This window comes from Typha angustifolia, chromosome 13 (assembly GCF_048772165.1).
Source record: "Typha angustifolia cultivar Huaian chromosome 13, ASM4877216v1, whole genome shotgun sequence".
NCBI lineage: Eukaryota > Viridiplantae > Streptophyta > Magnoliopsida > Poales > Typhaceae > Typha > Typha angustifolia.
This window is the reverse complement of record NC_133251.1, coordinates 1,390,031-1,410,137: the sequence shown is the minus strand read 5'-3', so window position 1 is coordinate 1,410,137 and position 20,107 is coordinate 1,390,031. Positions and strand designations below refer to the sequence as shown.

The 20,107-nt window shown below is 37.9% G+C and overlaps 4 protein-coding genes and 1 long non-coding RNA gene across 6 annotated transcripts; 3 read left to right on the top strand and 2 right to left on the bottom strand.

Moving 5' to 3' along the window:
* The first annotated feature begins 58 nt into the window (after window positions 1-58).
* On the top strand, window positions 59-2,417 carry LOC140774129 (peroxiredoxin Q, chloroplastic). Its single transcript, XM_073116995.1, has 4 exons — window positions 59-322; window positions 413-550; window positions 1,107-1,196; window positions 2,037-2,417. Exons 1-4 carry the CDS (start codon window positions 125-127, stop codon window positions 2,253-2,255), a joined length of 645 nt encoding a protein of 214 aa, XP_072973096.1. The 5' UTR covers window positions 59-124; the 3' UTR covers window positions 2,256-2,417.
* Window positions 2,418-2,554: 137 nt separating this feature from the next.
* Window positions 2,555-9,106, bottom strand: LOC140774130 (uncharacterized). Its single transcript, XR_012106558.1, has 3 exons — window positions 9,026-9,106; window positions 8,007-8,069; window positions 2,555-4,829 (listed from the first exon to the last, which is right to left on the bottom strand). It is a non-coding gene; the product is annotated as an uncharacterized lncRNA (long non-coding RNA).
* On the top strand, window positions 5,479-7,552 carry LOC140774127 (uncharacterized). The gene is made up of 2 exons (XM_073116993.1): window positions 5,479-6,532; window positions 6,796-7,552. Exons 1-2 carry the CDS (start codon window positions 5,541-5,543, stop codon window positions 6,842-6,844), a joined length of 1,041 nt encoding a protein of 346 aa, XP_072973094.1. The 5' UTR covers window positions 5,479-5,540; the 3' UTR covers window positions 6,845-7,552.
* A 1,570-nt stretch (window positions 9,107-10,676) lies between the features above and the next one.
* Window positions 10,677-11,198, top strand: LOC140774982 (uncharacterized). The gene has a single exon (XM_073118190.1). The coding sequence runs from the start codon at window positions 10,677-10,679 to the stop codon at window positions 11,196-11,198; it is 522 nt and encodes a 173-aa protein (XP_072974291.1).
* Window positions 11,199-12,058: 860 nt separating this feature from the next.
* LOC140773389 (3-oxoacyl-[acyl-carrier-protein] synthase II, chloroplastic-like) lies at window positions 12,059-18,727 on the bottom strand. Of its 2 annotated transcripts, XM_073115911.1 has the most exons (13): window positions 18,116-18,725; window positions 17,101-17,306; window positions 16,776-16,979; window positions 16,445-16,555; window positions 16,261-16,356; window positions 16,131-16,176; window positions 15,934-16,013; window positions 15,561-15,629; window positions 15,342-15,426; window positions 15,074-15,228; window positions 14,925-15,005; window positions 12,767-12,826; window positions 12,059-12,598 (listed from the first exon to the last, which is right to left on the bottom strand). In XM_073115911.1, exons 1-13 carry the CDS (start codon window positions 18,420-18,422, stop codon window positions 12,482-12,484), a joined length of 1,617 nt encoding a protein of 538 aa, XP_072972012.1. In that variant the 5' UTR covers window positions 18,423-18,725; the 3' UTR covers window positions 12,059-12,481. The 2 variants fall into 2 exon arrangements, with proteins under 2 accessions (XP_072972012.1, XP_072972013.1); XM_073115912.1 differs by lacking the exons at window positions 12,059-12,598; window positions 12,767-12,826 and adding an exon at window positions 12,833-13,660 and having other exon boundaries at window positions 18,116-18,727.
* Between the last annotated feature and the right edge of the window lie 1,380 nt (window positions 18,728-20,107).

Genomic DNA, 20,107 nt, shown 5'->3' with positions numbered 1-20,107 from the left:
AAGGCACCCTTAGCCTATCCTTCCCCATCTACTCATATGAATCAATCAACAATAAACTCTCCACTACTCATCCTCTCCTTAGAAGGAAAAGGGTCATCCAAAACCTCTCTACCATATCCCCACAATGGCATGCACTTCTTTCACAAAACACCCACTTCCTATCCTCCAGGTGACAAAACTTAGCAGGAATCCACCCTCCCCAACTCACACAGCTCTCCCCAGATCATCACATTCCCAGTTATATGGCCTCAGACTCTCCTCTGTGACCACTTCATCACTACCATCCTCTTCTTTCCCTCAAAGGGCACCCATTTGTGCTAAGGTAGAGGAAAAACAAAAACTTCTACTTTCTGCACCCTGTAAGATGTGAATTTAGAGAGAAAATGGTATGAGTTTTGACTGCTTGCTGTAGGTGAACAAAGGGGATGTGCCTCCTTCCTTCAATTTGAAGGATCAGGATGGGAAGAGTGTGTCTCTCTCCAAGTTTAAAGGCAAGCCATTGGTGGTTTACTTCTATCCAGCAGATGAAACCCCTGGATGCACCAAAGAGGTATGACTTCTTGGTGGTGAATTGGATAAACTGGGGCAATTTTGTTGACACTCTTATAAGAGGTCAATTTGCATGAATTTCCCATGTAAGCTTTTATAAATGTGGACCTGCTAAACTTCGAAGTTATTATTATTTTTTTTTTGTTCTTTCCTTTTTATTTCATATCTTCTGGTTGTAGTGCATTATTTGAACTGAATTTGTTGTATTTACTTGTGCCAAATAATTTAAGTTCATAAGCAAGAAAGAGAAGCCCCGAGCCAGAGGAACTACATACTCCTGTATTTGTTATTTATACAAATATATGTTATCCCAGAGACCATATTGTACTTCTGTGTGCATCTGTCAATATTTATACACCAATGAACAATTTCTCGGCCAGAACTTTTCAAAAATGACTGCAAATACTGGACTATTGAAATATTCAGATTCAATTTTATGAAAAACTTTCTGCCACATTGTTATATTTGTAGATGTAACACTAGCCCAATGTCACCCTTACCATACTTTTGCTATACTTCAAAGTCACTATTAAGAGTTTAACATGCATTTTCATCAGGCCTGTGCCTTCAGAGACTCCTATGAGAAGTTTAAGAAAGCTGGAGCTGAGGTTGTAGGAATCAGTGGTGATGATCCTACCTCTCACAAGGTATACTATGATGCTTGTTCGAGTATCTATTTCATTAATAATTTCATTACAATCTGGTTGAAAAAAATTTCAAAATTCTTCACTGCATCTTTACAAAATAAATAAAGAAATCTTCTACTTGTGTCCCAATAAAATGAACATGTCCTGGTTAACTTTATTCTCTCTGTACCAGTCAAGAGATAGTTGCTTCACTTTTGTGTACTATCTTGCATGTGTAGCAGATCTCTTGATAATTTTGATGCTGACTTAAAATTCTTGCTCACTTCCGAAAAGCCGAGTAGGCTGCACATGAATAGGCTCTTAGATGCAGCATAGAACCTTCCCCATAAAAAGCAGGATACACAGATAATATTCTCATCACATTTGATTGCAGAAAGTGGATAATGTTAGCAAAGGTATCAAATGCAATTTAGTATCTGACATACTTGATGCTAGATCTATTTGCTCACTATTTGAAATACTTGACATTCTTTCTCATAGTTGAACAGAGGGTTTAATTTGCATCAACTTAATAAGAAACAAAGTTTTGTCTACATCAATCTTTTGAAGAACAAAATTATGTTGTTCTGCCTTTCAGAAAAAACAGGAATAGATCTAAGACCATCAAATATCAAAGATGACACTATCTAGAATTCCTTTTTACTGAAGATGCAAGACCAAATTTTCTTATATTATTGAATGAGATATGTAGCAATATTAAGTATTGAAGTGTGGTTTCTGCAGAGTGTATTCCTTAGTTCTTTATCAGCATATGTATGTCTCTGTCATCTTAAGATAAGAACATATCATCTTAAGTATAAAATTCTTGACTAATGCTTCTATCTCTTAACTTGTATGCAGGCATTTGCCAAAAAGTATAGGCTACCATTCACCTTACTCAGTGATGACGGAAACAGGATCAGGAAAGATTGGGGAGTGCCATCTGATCTCTTCGGGACGCTTCCTGGAAGGCAGACATATGTAATAGATAGAAAAGGAGTGGTTCAGTTAGTCTATAACAATCAATTCCAGCCAGAGAAGCATGTACAGGAGACCTTGAAGTTACTACAGAGCCTCTGAAATATTTCTCATCTTATTAGTACTATGTCCTACTTCTCTTTTTGCTCATTCATTGTGTACTTAAACAACTTGACCATGCCTTGGCACTACCATGAACACTGAGATAGAGATCTTATTCTTGAGTAACTTATTAGGTCAATGAAATGCATATGTCTTAGCCTATTTGAAGTCTCCTTCAATTTCTTACTTTTTTCAGAGAAGAAAAATTGAGATATTTATTTATTTATTTATGTATTGCATGAAATGATAACAGACTATACCAGTACTCAGTGATCAATTTATGTTGACTCACCTGGCAGATACTCCATCCTCAGTGATCTATCTTGCAAAGTGAAAAGATAAATATCATGATGAAATTAAACATTATTGCGACCACATACATTTAATTCTTTAAAAAAAGGAAATAAAATTAATGCACCAATCACTTTACTAATTGATGAATAGATAACAGACTAGACTAGTCCTAAAAAAACAGCTGGGCTAGAGCCCACTAGCCCAATTGGCACAGTGAAACAGGAAGTGATCACAGTAATTACCCTACTGGACTACAAGTGAAACTAAAACTAGAGAAGGATACAAGAGACTGTCCATCTAGTTATCAGAAGTCTAAACAGAAGGACTAGGACCGTAGGCTTTTAATCTATTGGAGGAAGAAACAAGGGATTTGGTGGGAAAGAGAAAGGATGAAGAAGAAAAATATGATAGAGATATATCCAGACAAAAGGAGAGAAGATATCTAATCAAGTAGAATATATAGCTCTCTTTATGTAAGCTGTGGGCTGCCTTGTTCAAACTTTTTATTCTTTTCTATCAACAAGTAAAAAAAAGGTCAAAAGAGAACACAACTACATTGTTTTACCTACATATCATTTTTCTTTTATGTTTCTAAATCATAAATATTCATTCTCTTCTCCAAGAGATAAGGCTTGAATTACTCCAGATGGACTCCTTTTTTTTTCTCCAGACCTATACTACAAGGTGGTTTTTGTACGCATCTAGCCTCCATCTAGACCATACAAGCAAGTGTTCAAACAGTATACGCAATATACATGTATGTACTACACCACTCGTGCCACCGCTGTTTTATCCAATCAGCGATGCGCCGAATGGCCTTATGGATCATCTCGAGCTCATTGACACCATAAAAATAAACAAGCACTGCCCTTCTCTCAATTCACATCCATCTCCTATCCAAAGTGGTTATTGCATGCATGCATGCATGCATGCATAGAACCTACTAGATTAAGGTAGCAACTTGCCAAAACCCTAGTAGTCCTTGAGACCTCATCTTAGACTATATATATCTAGAAGTCCTCATTAGAGATTTGGTGGTTGTGGTAGTAAAAATGTGCTTTGATGAATGGTCCATCCCCACCACCATTATGTAATAGTGAAGGGGACCATGCTCATTTGGGCTAATATCTAGGGTTTCTGAGAAGCCTATGCTCTATCCACTTACATACCCAGTTAATGAGAAAGTGAACATTAAGAGGGAGGTGGTGCTCATCTTATGCAAGCTTAATTCCAAGCCCTGCCTTCACATTGACCTCTCACATGGCACCACCTGGCAGAAGGATCCAAGTGGAGGGCTGGATCCTTGCAACAATTGCCTAAGTGGGCCCGAAGCAGTGGTAGGGTGGGCCTACCCAATTTCTACCTGTAGGGGACAAAGCCCACAGTGAGGCCCCAAAGTAGTGGTCTTTTGTCTTAAATGCCTAACGAACGGTGACAGTGTCAGGCATTTGACCCTCTTTCTTTTTTCTTTTCTTTTTTTTTTCTCTTTTTGAATCTATGGTTCCTTATTCAGACTCTATATTTGATACATGTATTTTGCTTTTTAAGAAACTAAAAACAAAGTAAATATCTAAGTTCTCGGATTTAAAATTAAAATGCATGAAATGAATCATAATAAACTAAAAATACGAGGTGTTAAATATATAAAATTTTGTGGAAGTAAAGATTAGAAAATGAACTTTACCCAAAAATAAACACAGATAAGAGAAAATAAATACCATTCCATAGTTTCATCTACCTAATGTCATGCATGAGGTCCACCATTGTGTATTATAGTGGACCCCAACCGAACCACATGCTTGAGCATAGATAGGGGACCAAATCATTAAAATCATTATATATATATATATAGAGAGAGAGAGAGAGAGAGAGATATTTAGAATTATTAGCTGTTTTCCTTGGTACATTAGCTCCTTAGAGGAGAGAGAAATATAGAGATTGGTGGGAACAGAATTGCGACACGGTTGGCCATGCCAGTTTTAATTTGATTTGATTTTTTTTTTCTGTAAAGTTTCCATACACACCCTATATTTAAGCAATTTGTAGTTCACACCCTGAAATTTGACTTATGCAGTGAGCAAAAGATAACTTGTGTTGATTAGATGAAGCTTAACACTAGATTGCATGGCACACCATCAAATTGAGAATTTAAGAATTGATTTACAAATAGTTAAAATATAAAATTCATACCGCCAATTCGTCAGTATTTGCAAATTTAGGAGTTAATTTGGCTGGCCAAGTAGACTGGCACTTCCCATCCACTGGGGTAGGATGTTGTCCCTGCAAATGAATAACACCCATTAGAGACTTTGGAATATGGGACCAACAATTTGAGCAACATTTATAATACATCATAACGAGAAATTTTACTTAATTGGATAAGAAAGAAATGTTTACTTTGACCAACAACTTTGCCATTGGCACCACTGAAGGATAATGTCTAAAGTTCTACGTCAAGCTAGCTATATTATGTGGGATATTTGTCTCATTCTAACATTGTATTTATTTATTTATCTTCCTTCTATTATTACTTTATTAGAGAGTTTATACTTTATACACTTCATGGCATTTGAAGTTACCCAACAATGGGGACCATATTTATTGTTACTCAAGTACCAAAAAGATCAACACCATTATGTTCCTTAGCTATATGCCTAACCATAGAAGAATAACAAATCCTAGAATGTAGTTATAACCCCCATGAGGGCTTCCGTGGGTCTACAAAGCCTGCTCTGTTGCGTACTTTGCATCCAGAGCCAGACTCCCATGTTTCTCCTACCCCACCTTCTCTCCACATTCTAGTACCACAAACTCTGAATTATAGAGTGAGAGGGATATATGAGAGAGATGAGAACTCGTAATACTCCTTCAAAGGAAGTAAACAGGAGCATGGAGGTGGAGAGGCCTAAGCTAAAAGAAGAGCCTCACCTTTCTGGTGCTTATATCCGTAGTCTAGTTAAACAACTAAGTTCCTCAAGGTCCAAATCTCCTATGAGTCATGGGTCTAAATTATCATCTCAAGATCTCGGCAAACTTAGCAATGAAGGCCATGGCGAAGCAAGTAAGCAGCAACAACATGAATCAAATTCACCACCACAGCCACCTCAGCCGCACAAGAAGCAAGTCAGGAGAAGGCTTCACACAAGCAGGCCGTACCAACAAAGGCTACTAAATATGGCAGAGGCTAGACGAGAGATAGTAACTGCACTCAAGATTCATAGAGCATCCATGAAGCAAGCAAATGAGCAACAACAAAAGTTGCTGCAACAAAACTCAACACCAACACAAGCTTCACATGCATCTCTGCCCTATTCTGGTGGAAACATAACTTCTCCTCCTCCTCCTCCTAAGTACTCCTTCTCTAACTACTTGTTCAACTCTCAATTCTCACCCTACATAACCTCTCCCTTATCTTACTCTTATCCATCAATTACACCACCTATTCCGCAAAACTTAGACATCCCTCTCCCAAACCAACTTTTAGGTCTAAATCTCAATGTCCAAGGGTTCAACAGCATTGATGCTTCCTTTTGCAGTGGCCAGAACAAGTCATCACCAACTACTGCTTCATATTCTTATTCTTCCCCTCTTATGTCGAATGGTGAGATATCGACAGCCTCAAATACTTCACCCCAGACTTCTCACCCACCATTAGATCCCGTGTCCACAATATTGCATCCTGCTATGGATGACAAAGAGATGGCAGAGATTCAGTCAATTGGAGAACAACATGACATGGAATGGAATGATGCTGTGAACTCGGTATCATCCGTATGTTGGAGCAAATTCCTTAAGAACATGGAATCTGATCAGAGACAAGAGGGAATCGAAGGAGATGGTTTCAGTCAACTTAATGAGGTTTTTGACACGTCATCATGGCTGTGTGATGGATTTGATCTAGAAAGCAATGAGAACATCTTTCAACAGCAGCCAGAGAATAGGTATAACCCCGAGAGCTACCCGGAAAATGATACATTGCCATGGTAAGATAAAAGTCCTGAGATTTACTGTTTGAACTACGCACTTTCTTTTATAGTGATGAAATTTGATTTTAGCATGCGAAGACTTTAGGAAGTCATTGGCATCATAATTCAAGTAATCATGCTCTTTTTATGCCATAATAATTCCAACAGCTATCGTTGCACTAGCTGGTTCCAATTGCATTCATCGACATATATATCAATTTGCTGTAGTAATAGCGATGATACTAATATACTTGTATTTCTTTTCTATCTTCCCTATGCAGTTTGGACATTGGAGAAATTGAAGGTTGGGATGGAGCATGGCTATTGTAACTAAGGCACAAGTTAGAGACCTATTGTTGTTTCCAGTATTTCTATTTGGATTTTAATTTTTCATTACCAATAAATAATAAGCTTGCTAATAAGTAAATGGTAGGCTTGCAATCAGAACAATATGTAATGAGGAAAGATAAACAACCTCATATTATTTCACGGAATTTAGACCAGATACTGTTATTTCCTTGGTGTCAATAGATGGAATTCGGTCAAACAAGGCTTAGAACTGATGGACAGTAAAAACCTAAGGGTCACAAACAACGAACTCAATGGTTTGAATTGTTTTGGCTGTAGAATGGCGATGTGGCTGGTGCATCAATGCAAGGTCAGATGATTGATTATGATCTGAATGAGAAGATAATGCTCTTACACCCTATCTATAAGCATGACAAAAATTTCTAAAACTTCTAAGATCATGATGGTGTTGAATGGACTGACAACTTGTTGACGGTTTCTGATCATAGAAAGATAGGCCATCTGTTGTAGTATTTAGACTTTTCAAGTCACAGACAAAAAATGGTGCAAGTGGTAGATGGCCAAGAATCATAAGGATGGAAGAAAAATGCCACAATGAAAAGGCTAAAAGTGGGTGAACAGAAGTGGTCCATACTCAACTCTCTCCCTCTCTCCCTCTCTCTCTCTCTCTCTCTCTCTCTCTCTCTCTCTCTCTCTCTCTCTCTCTCTCTCTCTCTCTCTCTCTCTCTCTCTCTCTCTCTCTCTCTCTCTCTCTCTCTCTCTCTCTCTCTCTCTCTCTCTCTCTCTCTCTCTCTCTCTCTCTCTCTCTCTCTCTCTCTCTCTCTCTCTCTCTCTCTCTCTCTCTCTCTCTCTCTCTCTCTCTCTCTCTTAAAACTATCAAGAAGATGACTTTGTCAAAGTTCCAAGAGAGAAAGAGAGATTGCTGACACCAATGAGGGAATATATGCCTACAAATTAAGATGAGAGATTAAGTAATGCTGTACAGTGTAACTGTCTACCTTTACTCCTCAGATATTGTAATGCTTCCTCATCATATAACTACTGACGCAGTTGAGTTCTCTTTCTTTTTTTTTACTACATCATTTAAGGAGACTAATTATTAGAGAATTAAATCTACATGTTCCATGAATGATGGACAAATATCATTAACTGAGTTAGAGGAAGCAAGTTTTTAAACTAGTACCTGCTCTATTGAATGAGAGGAATTGATAGCTACCACGTTTTCCAACATACTTGAATGGTCCATCTGCATTCCTCAATTAAGATGACAGTAAAAAAGTCTACTCATTCTTTACTGGAATGCTATACATAAAGAAAAATAGCCAGGTAAATGAAAACTTTAAAGGTTATGCATGGAAGTACATAAGAATGGCAATATGAGATTCCATGAATGATTATATCATAACTGCACTTATCCATTATAAAATCATTATTAAAATTCAATAATCATCTTCAAAAAGCTAGCAATAAACTATGAACATGTCTTTGAGGTTTTAGAATAAAAAGTCTTACAAGAAGAAATACTAATATTAAGCATCACATGTACAACAATTGGAATAAAAAAAATCAGTTAGAAAAAACTTTATTATCCAAACTACTTACCAACACATTCTTTTTCATAGGGGAGGAGAATTTGAAAGATGGAACTACTTTTCAATCTGAAACAGAAGGTTCTCGTCTAAAAGATCCAAAGGCTAATAAATTGTTAGATACTTAAAGCAAGTGCAGACAAAGAAGTTCCATTCAATTTATAAAAATCCTCTTGAGCAAAATATCATATAAACCATTTGGAGAGAGATTTAATACTATATCTAAGTAGGCATATTGAATCAGAAATCTCTATCCAGATAAGAACAACAACTCTTTTTGAGAAAAGAAAAACCCTTCTTGACCTTAATAGAGGCTAATCAAGAGCTCACATATCTTCAAAAGAGGAATTTCTCTGAACGCAAATGTTAGTTTGTATCGAGCAATCATTCGTCAAATCCTATCCTCTTCTCTTAATTAGTAATGAAAACAGCCCAAAAGCATACATATTGCTCATATAAATCCTTCTACCACACTGAACATAGTAGCATTAATCCGTCGCAAAAAGCCAAAAGCATCCAGGAAAACAAGAGTAACAACTAACAAGGCATGCATCACTAAAGTTCTTTTGCATCAAAACGAAAAATGTTGAAGGATAATGCTATATGCCCATACTTCTGAGCGATCGCCTGCTCCAGCCAATCCCCTCGCCCCCCGGTCCTGCGAAGAGGTTGCATCGATGAGCTGGAGAAACCCACCAATCCATTCGAGAAGCTCTCCTTTTTATCGTACGGTGTGTGTTCCGTATTTGCATACAACCCCCTATTGTTTATCCTATTTAAATTCCCTACTCTCGTTTCGGTATATTTGTATAAAGAACCCTCAATCTTGTCTCTCCTCGTGAATCTTTTGGCATAGTTTAGAATGCTTTTAAACACGATTATCATAACAACAAAATAAGTAAATTAAAATTCGTCATCAACTACAACTCTACAAGACGACTTGGATGATTTAATTAAAAAGGTAATTATGATCATAAGCTTCTTTAATTAACAAGTAACTCAATTAGAAGTCGATCTCCTCGCAGATCTCGTCGATATGCAATGGCGGCCGATAGAACCTCGTCGTCTTCTTCATCGCATCCGTCTCGAGGCTCGCCTTCTTGAACATCTCCTCTACGCTTGGTAGCTCAAAGCTTCCATGGAGCAATCTTGATAGCCATCGTCAAGCTTGCAGTAATCCAACGAATGCATCACCATCCCATGGAATACCTCTGCTCCCTTGCCACGTGGAAAATTTGGGATTTTGGCACGTCCCCATGACCACGAACTCAAACTTCACTGATTTATTTCACCATAAATAAGCAAATAACTCTTGCATGAAAAAAAAATAAAATACACATGCCATACATGGACGTTTCACGTAATCGTAGAAGCCCTAGCTACGTGCATCGCATGCATGGGTGCTTTAAATAATTAGAAAAGATTCCGAATTTTAAAGCATGCAAGTAGCTATCTAGGTAGCCAACTGAACTGTCTTTGATCGAAAGGCCGGTGGTTAATCTTAAAGACTCTTGGACGAAACAACCATGAAAAGAGTACTTAATTTCTTTGAGAAAAAATTATTTAATTATTTCCCTTATATTTTACCTATGGACTGTAATTAGTTCAAACACTACATGAGCTGAGGCTGGAGCTAGCTGAGATAAATTGACTCAGATACCATGATAGGTTATTAACTCCCAGGTAAGTTCATCATCATCTTTTATAAGCTTGAATGACTAACATTGATTAATCATTCATGACATATATCTATTAGCGGAAATACATTAATTAGTTTTGGTGGTCTTCTTTTAAAAAGACCACTAACTGTTGTCAGGAATTGTAAGCCCAATGGACCCAAACAAATGACGTACCTTGTAACTGGGCCTTAAGCCCAATTTACAACTTTTCGTGCGATCCCTTATCCACGCCATCTCAGACGATGCAAAAGCTGGATATAATTGGATCGAGCCCCACCTGACGTGGATCCAACGTAACCAACCATTCGTACCACCACAGTGGGGCCCAGCAGAATCGTCCTGGCAACTAGGCATCACAACAACTCCCTCCGTGCGGGGCCCGCCTAGCCCAAAACTAGTGCACGTGTCAAATCCTCGTCCAGTCGGACGAAACTCCCCGCTCTCGATTCCCAGCATCTTCCTCTCTGTTATATATATATATATAGATAGATCTCTCGGTTCCCTCTTTGCTTCGCTTCTTCTTCCTCTTCCTCTCTGTAGTCTCAATTTTCTTTTTTTTCTTTTCTTTTGTTAGCTCTTCCGGAGATGGCGCTGGTCGAAGCCTTGGTGTTCCGCTACGGCGCTAGCCTCAGCGGGTACGTCTGGGCATGGATCGCCCTACTCGCCGCTGCACTCGGGATCTGGCGCGTTAGAGCCGTGGCTTCCAAATCCGACACTCCTTCTCCCCCTTCTCCTCCCTCCACTTCCCAATTAGTGGTCTCCAGGATTGCCGAGCTGGCCCCGGCGGCGACTCCCTCCCACGTAGAGTGGCCGCTAAGGAGCCACGTGGAGGGAGAGGGGACTCCCAAGGGTCGCTTCACGGCGTACTTCAACGTGGAGGCTAACGTAGAGGAACGGGAGGAGGACGAGGAGGGCGACGACGTCAGTGACGTCGACGACGAGTCGCCGTTAGAATGGGAATGGACGGCGGTTAGGAAAACGAGGGACTTGGGATGGTATCATTACCAGGATATGACAGCTCTAACCGGTAGAGTGGTTAGATTATGGGGTGACGGCGGGATGACGCCGACGTCACCGAGGGTCAGCCGCGCGAGACGGCGGATGTAGGTGCATGATGGGAATGTATTGTTTAAACTTGCATAGATTCATGGTTTTGCTCTTCCTCTGTTTTCTTATGTAAATGATTGCTTCTGTGCTTTGGAAATTGCAAGATTTGTTTTGGATATTGAAATATTCTTGGATTTTTCAGACAAAGTACATCTCGTGATCGATCATATATATATATATATATATATATGAGATTATTAGCTAACAACCCTAAGTAGCCCCACACTACTTAAACAATAAGATTATACTAATTTGCTGGTGCCAGTGTCTGTTCATGATATCCACTTTATATGATATATAAATCAATGGTAGTTTCCTAACGATACCAAACATATGATTGGACGGTCATCCACTTTATATGATATAAACATCAATGGTACTTTCGTAACGATACCAAACATATGATTAGTCCATCATACGAGCTTGGCGACCAATGAGCAAAACCAAAACAATTGAAGAAGAATAAGTAAGCAGGTATTATAATTATCACTTTGAGCTCGCAGTCTATGCATTTTACATCATTCTATAATTTTATAAATAAAAAAACTTACTTGTTGCTGCAGAGAATAATTAAATCCAAGGAATAGAAAAATTGGACAAGATGATAATAAGCCCAACAAATACACCCAAGAAAGGAGGGAAGGTTACAAGTAATGGAAATGAAATGGCACGCATGTACCCAACCGTGGTAGTGACTTCTTGCATAGATATGATCAACAAAGCTTGGCTGTTCCTGTGCAGTTTGATTTGATATTACGAATAAAGGTTTCATTCATATGACAACAATTGAGCACCAACTCCAAGAAGATGAGCAGTTAAGCCTACAAGATTGCAAGATTAACACGACCACGCACTACTGATGAAAACTAGAATGCTGAAAGATTAACACGACCTCGTTTTGCATAATGTCAGCTCAGAGAATTCAAAAGCTTCAGTCATGGCTCCAAAGAGCAATTTAACAGCAACTGAAAGATTAGTAATGCTTCCTACATACTCTGTAGAAAATTTAGGTAGGTGTTTGCTGAATAATGTGTGACTTGTGAAGCAGATATACTTAGAAAGCACAGAGATGAACTCCAAGCTATGCGGGCTCTGTTGTACACTTCCCTCAGCTTGCATTTTTCTTCTTGTTTTTCTTCCCTTTTCAGATTCCAACAGTGAAGCAAAAAAAAAAAAACAAAAAACAAAACAAAACAAAAGAAAAAAAACAAAAATCCAAGGGCACAAGGCCTAATTATCGTTTATCATGCCTTCAGACCAAGTTTTCAAATATCACACCTTGGTCACTTAAAAGGTGCAAACAGAATTGACGAGTTGTGTCCACCAAACCCAAAGGAATTAGATAGTGCCACCTTCACATCCAGCCTTTCCTTACTTGACCCCACTAGCAAGCCGACATCCTATGTCCAAAAAATTACAGTCAGATAACATCAACAAGCTCCGAATTTGATACATATATGTAGATGTAGATGTAACACCATGAGATGAAAATAGTACATGCTCCCTTGCACCAAAGGACAATTGTAAGAACAAAACTGCTGGAAGTTCAAAGAACAACAAGAATATACCACAATTTTCTCTGGGTTGTCTAGATTTATATTTGGATGAATCCATCCTGTCCTTATTGCCTGCAATGTGATGACCAAAATCATCAGAACAGAGACGGAACATCAAGAGAGATACCTTGAATGTAATGGGAGAAAAAAGTAATAAAACAATTGCATTTGCATTGGCACCTAAATTCAGTCTTGATTAGTAATGTACATAGCACTATAGTCCTCAAAATTGGAGCAGAAGTTGGCCCGGTCAGAGGTCAGATCACTAAATTATTGGTTCAACTGAAGGTTCACCTGGTCGGATATCTAATTTTTTAAAATATTTTTAACATATCTAAAATATATATAGATAGTTCAAAATAATTTTGAAAACAAAAAAAAGGAAAGCAGTATAGTTCTGTTTTCTATTAGCTATTTCTAACTAAACTTTATGTTTAACAACATCAAATTTTCAAAACTTATGGCTTTGTATATCACAGCTAACAACATATTCATCAATTCCTAAATAGTAACAAAACAGTATTTTAGTAGCTAAACATTTCAACACATAATTACAGTTTATTAGCAAGAAACATGAAATTAAGTAGAATTATAAAAATTAATCCATTTGATAAATTAAGAATTGCAAAATTTTAAAAGACAAATGTTACTAACTAAACATTTTTATTAATTTAGGACTAAAAGGGACTTAGGATAAACAATAAAAATATAAAATAACTAAATAGTAAAGATAATTAAGTAAGTTTGTAAAAGTAAGAAACATAGCTGGTTCATCAAAAACCAATTGGATTGCACACGTTGCCAGTAGGTCAGTAGCTTATCTGGTATGATACCAAAACTGGGCCGATTCGGTGGTTGGTTCACCGATTCGATCACCCGATCCATTTCAGTTCACCGATAAGAGAACTATAAGGAACCAAGGGGAGTAAGTACTTCTAAATACAGCTTAGCAGTCACTCAACAAATCAGAGCAGATCAATGCTATCTATAAGCTAAAAAATTTCTTGCATATATGTACTTTCTTATATGTCGTCATTACATCAAAATATCAAAAGAGTTCATCGAAGGGGATCTGCAACCTACGAGAGCAAAATACTTCCATCACACAACATCAACATCATGCTCTAAAATTTCCTACTAATGACTGCCCATGCAACTGTCATACACTCATATTGTAAAACATGCAAAGTTGTGTTGATTATAGGTTAAGTTGGGTTAAACTAAAGGATCTAGGTAAGAGACACTGTGGAAAAAGAAGAGAGGAAAGGATGAAAAACAGAAGAAGAAAGGAGTCATCAGAAAAGTATTCGAGTTTTGTGACTTTTAAAAGACCAATCAGAATCATTATAGCTGCATTATCATGTCACTGCCTTCAAGTGAAAAAGTGAATCTAGAATTACATAAATAATACAATTTTGCTCATATCTAAAGTGATATTGTTGTCTTAAAAGTGGTTAATTGAGAAAATGTAAATTGTCTGGAAGATAACCACAATCTCAGTTTAAAATAGCTTGACAATTGTTTTTTTGCATTAAAAACCTCAAACAGGATTTCAAAAATCTTCCATCATAACACTGACATGTGTGGTTGCATAAGAACCCCCCTCTTTTGGCTCTTTTCCATCATACTGTGCTTATAAAATAAGTCTTCTAAACCTCTAAAATTGTAATCCAAGTAAATTGAAGATTGCATGTGATGGAGATAAACAGCCAAATAATCTCTTCTGGCTATCACCACCATTCCTTACCCCATCTAAGCTATGTAACTTTCATCTTAGAATGGCCAAGTATATCAATCCAAGTTTAATGCCATGTCATTGTCATATAGAATGCTAGAATGCTCCTTTTATACTTGAGGGCAACACCCCCAAATCTAATCCTTGTTCCAAAATGTTATTGAGCTTGCTAATTAAGTTGTTCATGGTCTGTAGATCAGATTACTGGACAAACATATGCCATAAGAGTCACTTCCCAGATAATGAGATGACTATAGTATATGATTAGTTCCTTAATCAAATAAATGGGGGGTGATTCCGCAAATTAGTGATGAACTTCAGAAGTCATTGGCAGATAGTTAGCTATTAATTAGTCTTATATTAAAGAAAAAAGTTAGCAATCTGATATACAAGGAAGAAAAGGAAGAAATGACAGAATAAAGTAGGGATTCCTACCTGTACTGCAGCAACAGCTTCCACTGCACCAGAAGCTCCTAGTAGATGACCCGTCATGGATTTTGTTGAGTTCACTCGAAGCTACAGAATTTCGTTTATTAGCTTATCATAGGAAAGCTTTATAGCATTTTAAAAATCCACTTCCATACCTCAGGGTTCTTGCCAAAACAACGAACCAGAGCCTGATATTCTTTCAGGTCACCAGATTGTGTAGAAGTTGCATGCGCATTTACATAGTTAATATCTTCTCTGGCTACTCCTGATTCTTCCATTGCCTTCTCAATGCAAAGGATAACACCTGTCCCTGATATCAATATAATCGAGTGAGCACATTGTCATTATCAAGGGCATGAAAGAAACATAAATTTTAAAGAGAACAGAGTTAAGTATGCCATGAACAGTAGTTATATTTGTTACCTTCTGGATGTGGCTCGGTCATGTGGTATGCATCACAGGTGAAACTTCCTCCTAGAAATTCGGCATAGATTTGCGCTCCTCTTTGCTGTAAATGTGATAAGAAAAATAGATGCTCTGAAAGCTTGAACTAACATACTGAAAAAAAGAAAAAGAAAAACCTAGTGACGCAGTATGATCATGGAAAGCTATTAATAAGTATATGTGTGTAAATAGAAAAACCTTAGCATGCTCTAGTTCTTCTAACAGAAGCACACCAGCTCCTTCTCCCATGACAAATCCATCGCGGTCCTATCATATAGTGGGAGATAACAAAGTAAGTAAGATTCAATTTGGATTAAAAAAAATCTTCATAGATCTCCAACACCCAAAACAACAGGACAGTGATCCCAGCATCAGGAACTCACTAACATCTTCTAAAAAAATTCACTGCTTACTGATATGTAGGCAGGGCTGCATATAGGCAAGTATATTAGTAAGATTACTATTTACTATCTTCACCACAATTTAAAATTTTAAATCATTACACTTGCAGAGCACAGTCCTGCTAATAAAAACTGAGCTACAGTATGTTTCTATGTTGAATTCTACTTACAACATCCCAGGGTCGTGAAGCTTTGGTTGGATCATTGTTTCTTTGTGAAAGTGCTCTGCAAGCCACAAAACCTCCCAATCCTGCAAATGTGCAAGTTGAGATAATCAATAACATGCTTCAGATAACCTGCAACTAAATTTGAGGAGTGATAAATAGTCATATGATGATTAAAAGATTTGCTTCAGTGGGATGATTACCAATGGGTATAATTGCTGCATCAGAACCACCACAAAGCATAACATCCTGCATGATTAAGTAAGAGAAATAAATTTGTTTTTTTTCCTGTCTTCACTAAACACCGACCAGGGGATAAGGTGGTGTACTTACTGCTTCACCTCTTCTAATATGATTTGCTGCATTCAGAATACAGAAGTTGCTAGTAGCACATGCAGTTGAGATAGAATAGTTGGGACCCATCCAACCCTAATACCCACAGAATAGGTGAAATACACAGTTAAGGATTTAGAAACTTGCAGAATAGAATGCATATATATTTTCCAAGAAGGCCCACCAGATCAATTGCAAGAATTGCAGAGCCCATGTTTGTAGTAGCAAAAGGTACACAAAAGGGATTCATTTTCTTGTAAGAGACCCTCAATGCTTCAATCGCATCATTGAACACCTGCTCAAATAGCAGCAGAAACACCATGAAATTCACAGGAAGACAGCACCATCTAGGAAAGGCAAGGTCATGGGCACATGTAAAGGATCTCAAAAGGTAAAGAGCTAGGTAATGTATAGCTATATGCCACCGAAAGACGTAATTTTGATTGAATACACAGAGTAGTGGTTCTTTCATTGGAACATTGCACTCAGATGTATGGTTAGTTAACAAACTCTACCTTCATACCACCCATTCCAGAACCAATGAGAACTCCACACCTTGTTTTGTCTAACTGACTCATGAAGTCCTCTGTAATTCCTCCATTTTCCAGTGCTTTCTTTCCTGCCGTAAGTAAGTATAGCATAAATTTGTCCATCCGCTTGGATAGTTTTGGTGCAACCCACCCATCAGATGAAAAAGATTTGATTTCTCCTGCAATTCTCTATAGGCATGTCTTGTATTAGAGCTTAGAAGGGGTCTGGTAAATCCAAATGGTGAAAATAATGCTTGTTGTAAATGATCCATAAAAAGTTATTATTATTTTTCCTCAGCAGAAATCTTACAGTTGGGAAGCTGGAACAGTCAAATGTCTCTATCTCACTTATGCCACTGACACCATTAAGGAGATTATTGTAAAAGACATCTGGGTCATGACCTAGTGGAGACACAACACCCATGCCAGTAACCACAACCCTCCTCTTCTCAGTGTCAATTCTCTTCTTCTCTCCAATTTCCTTTTCAGGCTGCAATGCAACGGCCATAACTTTTCCTGCAATTAATAGCACGTCAATAAAATAACCAATTTCTACCACTCTCACATACAACCCCAAACATATCACCATCAGTACAAGGGTAATCAAATGATGAAATTTGAACTGTAGGTGAGAATAATCAGGCCGCCCTTGATCAATTACTTGTAAACTTATTCTTTCTTGCTGATTTAAGAGTATCAAGAAACATAGCACATCATTCCAAGGATGCCCTTTCACTAGGTTTTAGCTTCTTGAAAGTGATCAAGGATAGATGTAAATTTCTATTATCTGTTATGACACATGGACGATGCAAATTTCATGAAGGCAGTGACCCAAAATTCCAATCTTTGGCACCTCACAACCCAAGTCCAAACAACGAGCCAGCCAAGATACCAAAAAAAAATATATATATATTTGAAACGCTAATGAAAGTAAAATCTTCCATTACAGACAAGAAGAAGAAATCAACTGTGAAAGCTTCAAATTACTAACTCATACACCAGTTCCAAGACAAAATATTATAAAATAGGGAATAATTCCCGTGCATATCCTGCAGTTGTTTTCATCCTCCGCAACCTGTAGGGAAATCTAACAAAACATGCAAACGATGTGATACCCCGTTTAAACCCAAAGTATTCCCGATTAACCCTCGGTAATCCAATATTCAGAACAAGTTAATTTAATCCATAAATCGAAAACAAAGCAAGCACCATGTAAACCCAATTTTACTAAACCCTGCCTAATCCCCATATTATTAATTGAGATAATCTAACCAATAGAAACAAGAACCTAACGGAGAATAAAGAAATGTTCTTGAAGTTAATACCAGCCCTTCGCTGCCTTCGACTCCCCTCCTCCTTCCACGCCCCAAAGAGCGAGAAGCCACCATAGAACTCGTTCCTCGCGCTATAGAACTCGCGGCAGGGCTCGAAGGCGAGGCAGGAGCTCATCAGCCCCTGGATTCCCGAGATCAACCTCCTCGGCGGATCACCCCCACCCATCCTCCTCCCCCTCCTCCTCCCCGGCCACTGACTCGCTCGCTTACTCCGCGGCCGCTCGCTGTCGCACGCGACCGACATGCACGCCGCCACGAGCCACGTGGCGAGCGGGGACGCCACGGAGGAGGTCGCCATTGGCGACGAGGAGTCCAAAACCCGAGACGGGTCGGAAGGATTCGATTTAGATGGGAAAGACGCAAGAAAAGGAATTCGAAGAGGCGACGAGGGATTCGAGGTGAGTGTCGAGAGCAAAGCAAAACCCACGAAATGAATGGGAGCTCGGTCTTCGATCTCGGGGTTAAAGCTCTGAGGTTTCACGAATCTGAGAGGAAACTGGCGATGGCCATTGCCAAGTGCTCGCTCGAGAAGGAGAGAGAAAGTGGTGATAATATAACACTAATACGACAACCTAGAGAGACAACGAAACGAGAGTTTAAGGACCGTCGAATTATTTAGGGGCTGGAATGGAATTATATATGGGAAATAGGAGTGACCTGCAAAATTATTAAGGTTCGTGAATCACGATGCACAGTAGCTATGAATTGGCGGCTTTCGAAACAACCTTAGGTCCCCCCGAACTCGTCCATTTTCGCAAGATGCTGATATTTCTTTCCAAAATGGTCCCTACTCCACAAATAATTTATTTTTCGACCCTTGGTCTAATACATACAATGATACATTTTTTATGATGGAAAAATATAACTAGTTCGAGGATAATAACGCCCCCTTCACCGGACTACGCTATACATAGTGTTCCTGGCGACCACACACTATAACCGCGTCCCATTTTCATTGCAGCGTATGTATATATTTTATGGTTCATGAGCCCCCAGATTTGATAAGGACTAGATAAAAAGTCAATTCTTTCTAGATACATAGATAATTTAGTCCCTGCCAAATTTTTCGTTACTATAATAAATTATCTAGTCTAAGCTTTAAACCATATGTGCCGTGAAGTAATTGTTCTGAATCAAATGTTGCACATGCTTGTTCAAAACCGAATGTTGCACATGCTTGTTCGAAACCGTCAGGTATGCTTAGCCGTCGATAGGAGTTTTTATGTTGACACCCATTTTGACAAATTTGCATTGTGACTGGACCCACTTTCGACAAAACTAATTAATATTTTATTTATATTACCAGCATAAAAAACCAAAATTATTAGATTATATATATCCTTCAAAAACAATTTTATTTACTTATATGCCCCTATAAAATTAATATTTTTTAATACAATTCAAAACATACGATTTATATGAATACCTCCGAATTTAAATAACCATTAAAATAAATAAAAAAAATAAAAAACATTTGTATTCTAGTTTGTACATAGTTTCTCTCAGTTAACTTATATATATATTTTTCTTCAATCAAATTGTTGAAACTTAATTTAAAAATGAATCGAGATGATATCTATACAAATGTATATATAAATATCAACTTTATAGTACATACAATCAAATAAAAACTAAGTTATAATACATCACCGACCACATATTTTTTTCAAAAAGAAATTGTATTAAGATACAAAAAGAAAAACTCCACTGAAGTCGATGCAAAATACCGAAAAAAACCCTTCCCAAGTACACATATATTTCTGATTACTTTATGAGTTTACTAGCTAATCAACAACTTTGAGTATAAGATCTTATAATATTTGTATTTAAGAGAAGAAGATGAATGTGATTAAAAGAAAAATATCTAGGATGAGTGAGGCTATTCAGCATGTCAACAAACAGCAGCAGTGGAGTCCATTTTAACCCACATGGTGAACAGTCATAATTTTGGTAGCCCTCATCAGCCAGCCATAGTAGAGGCTC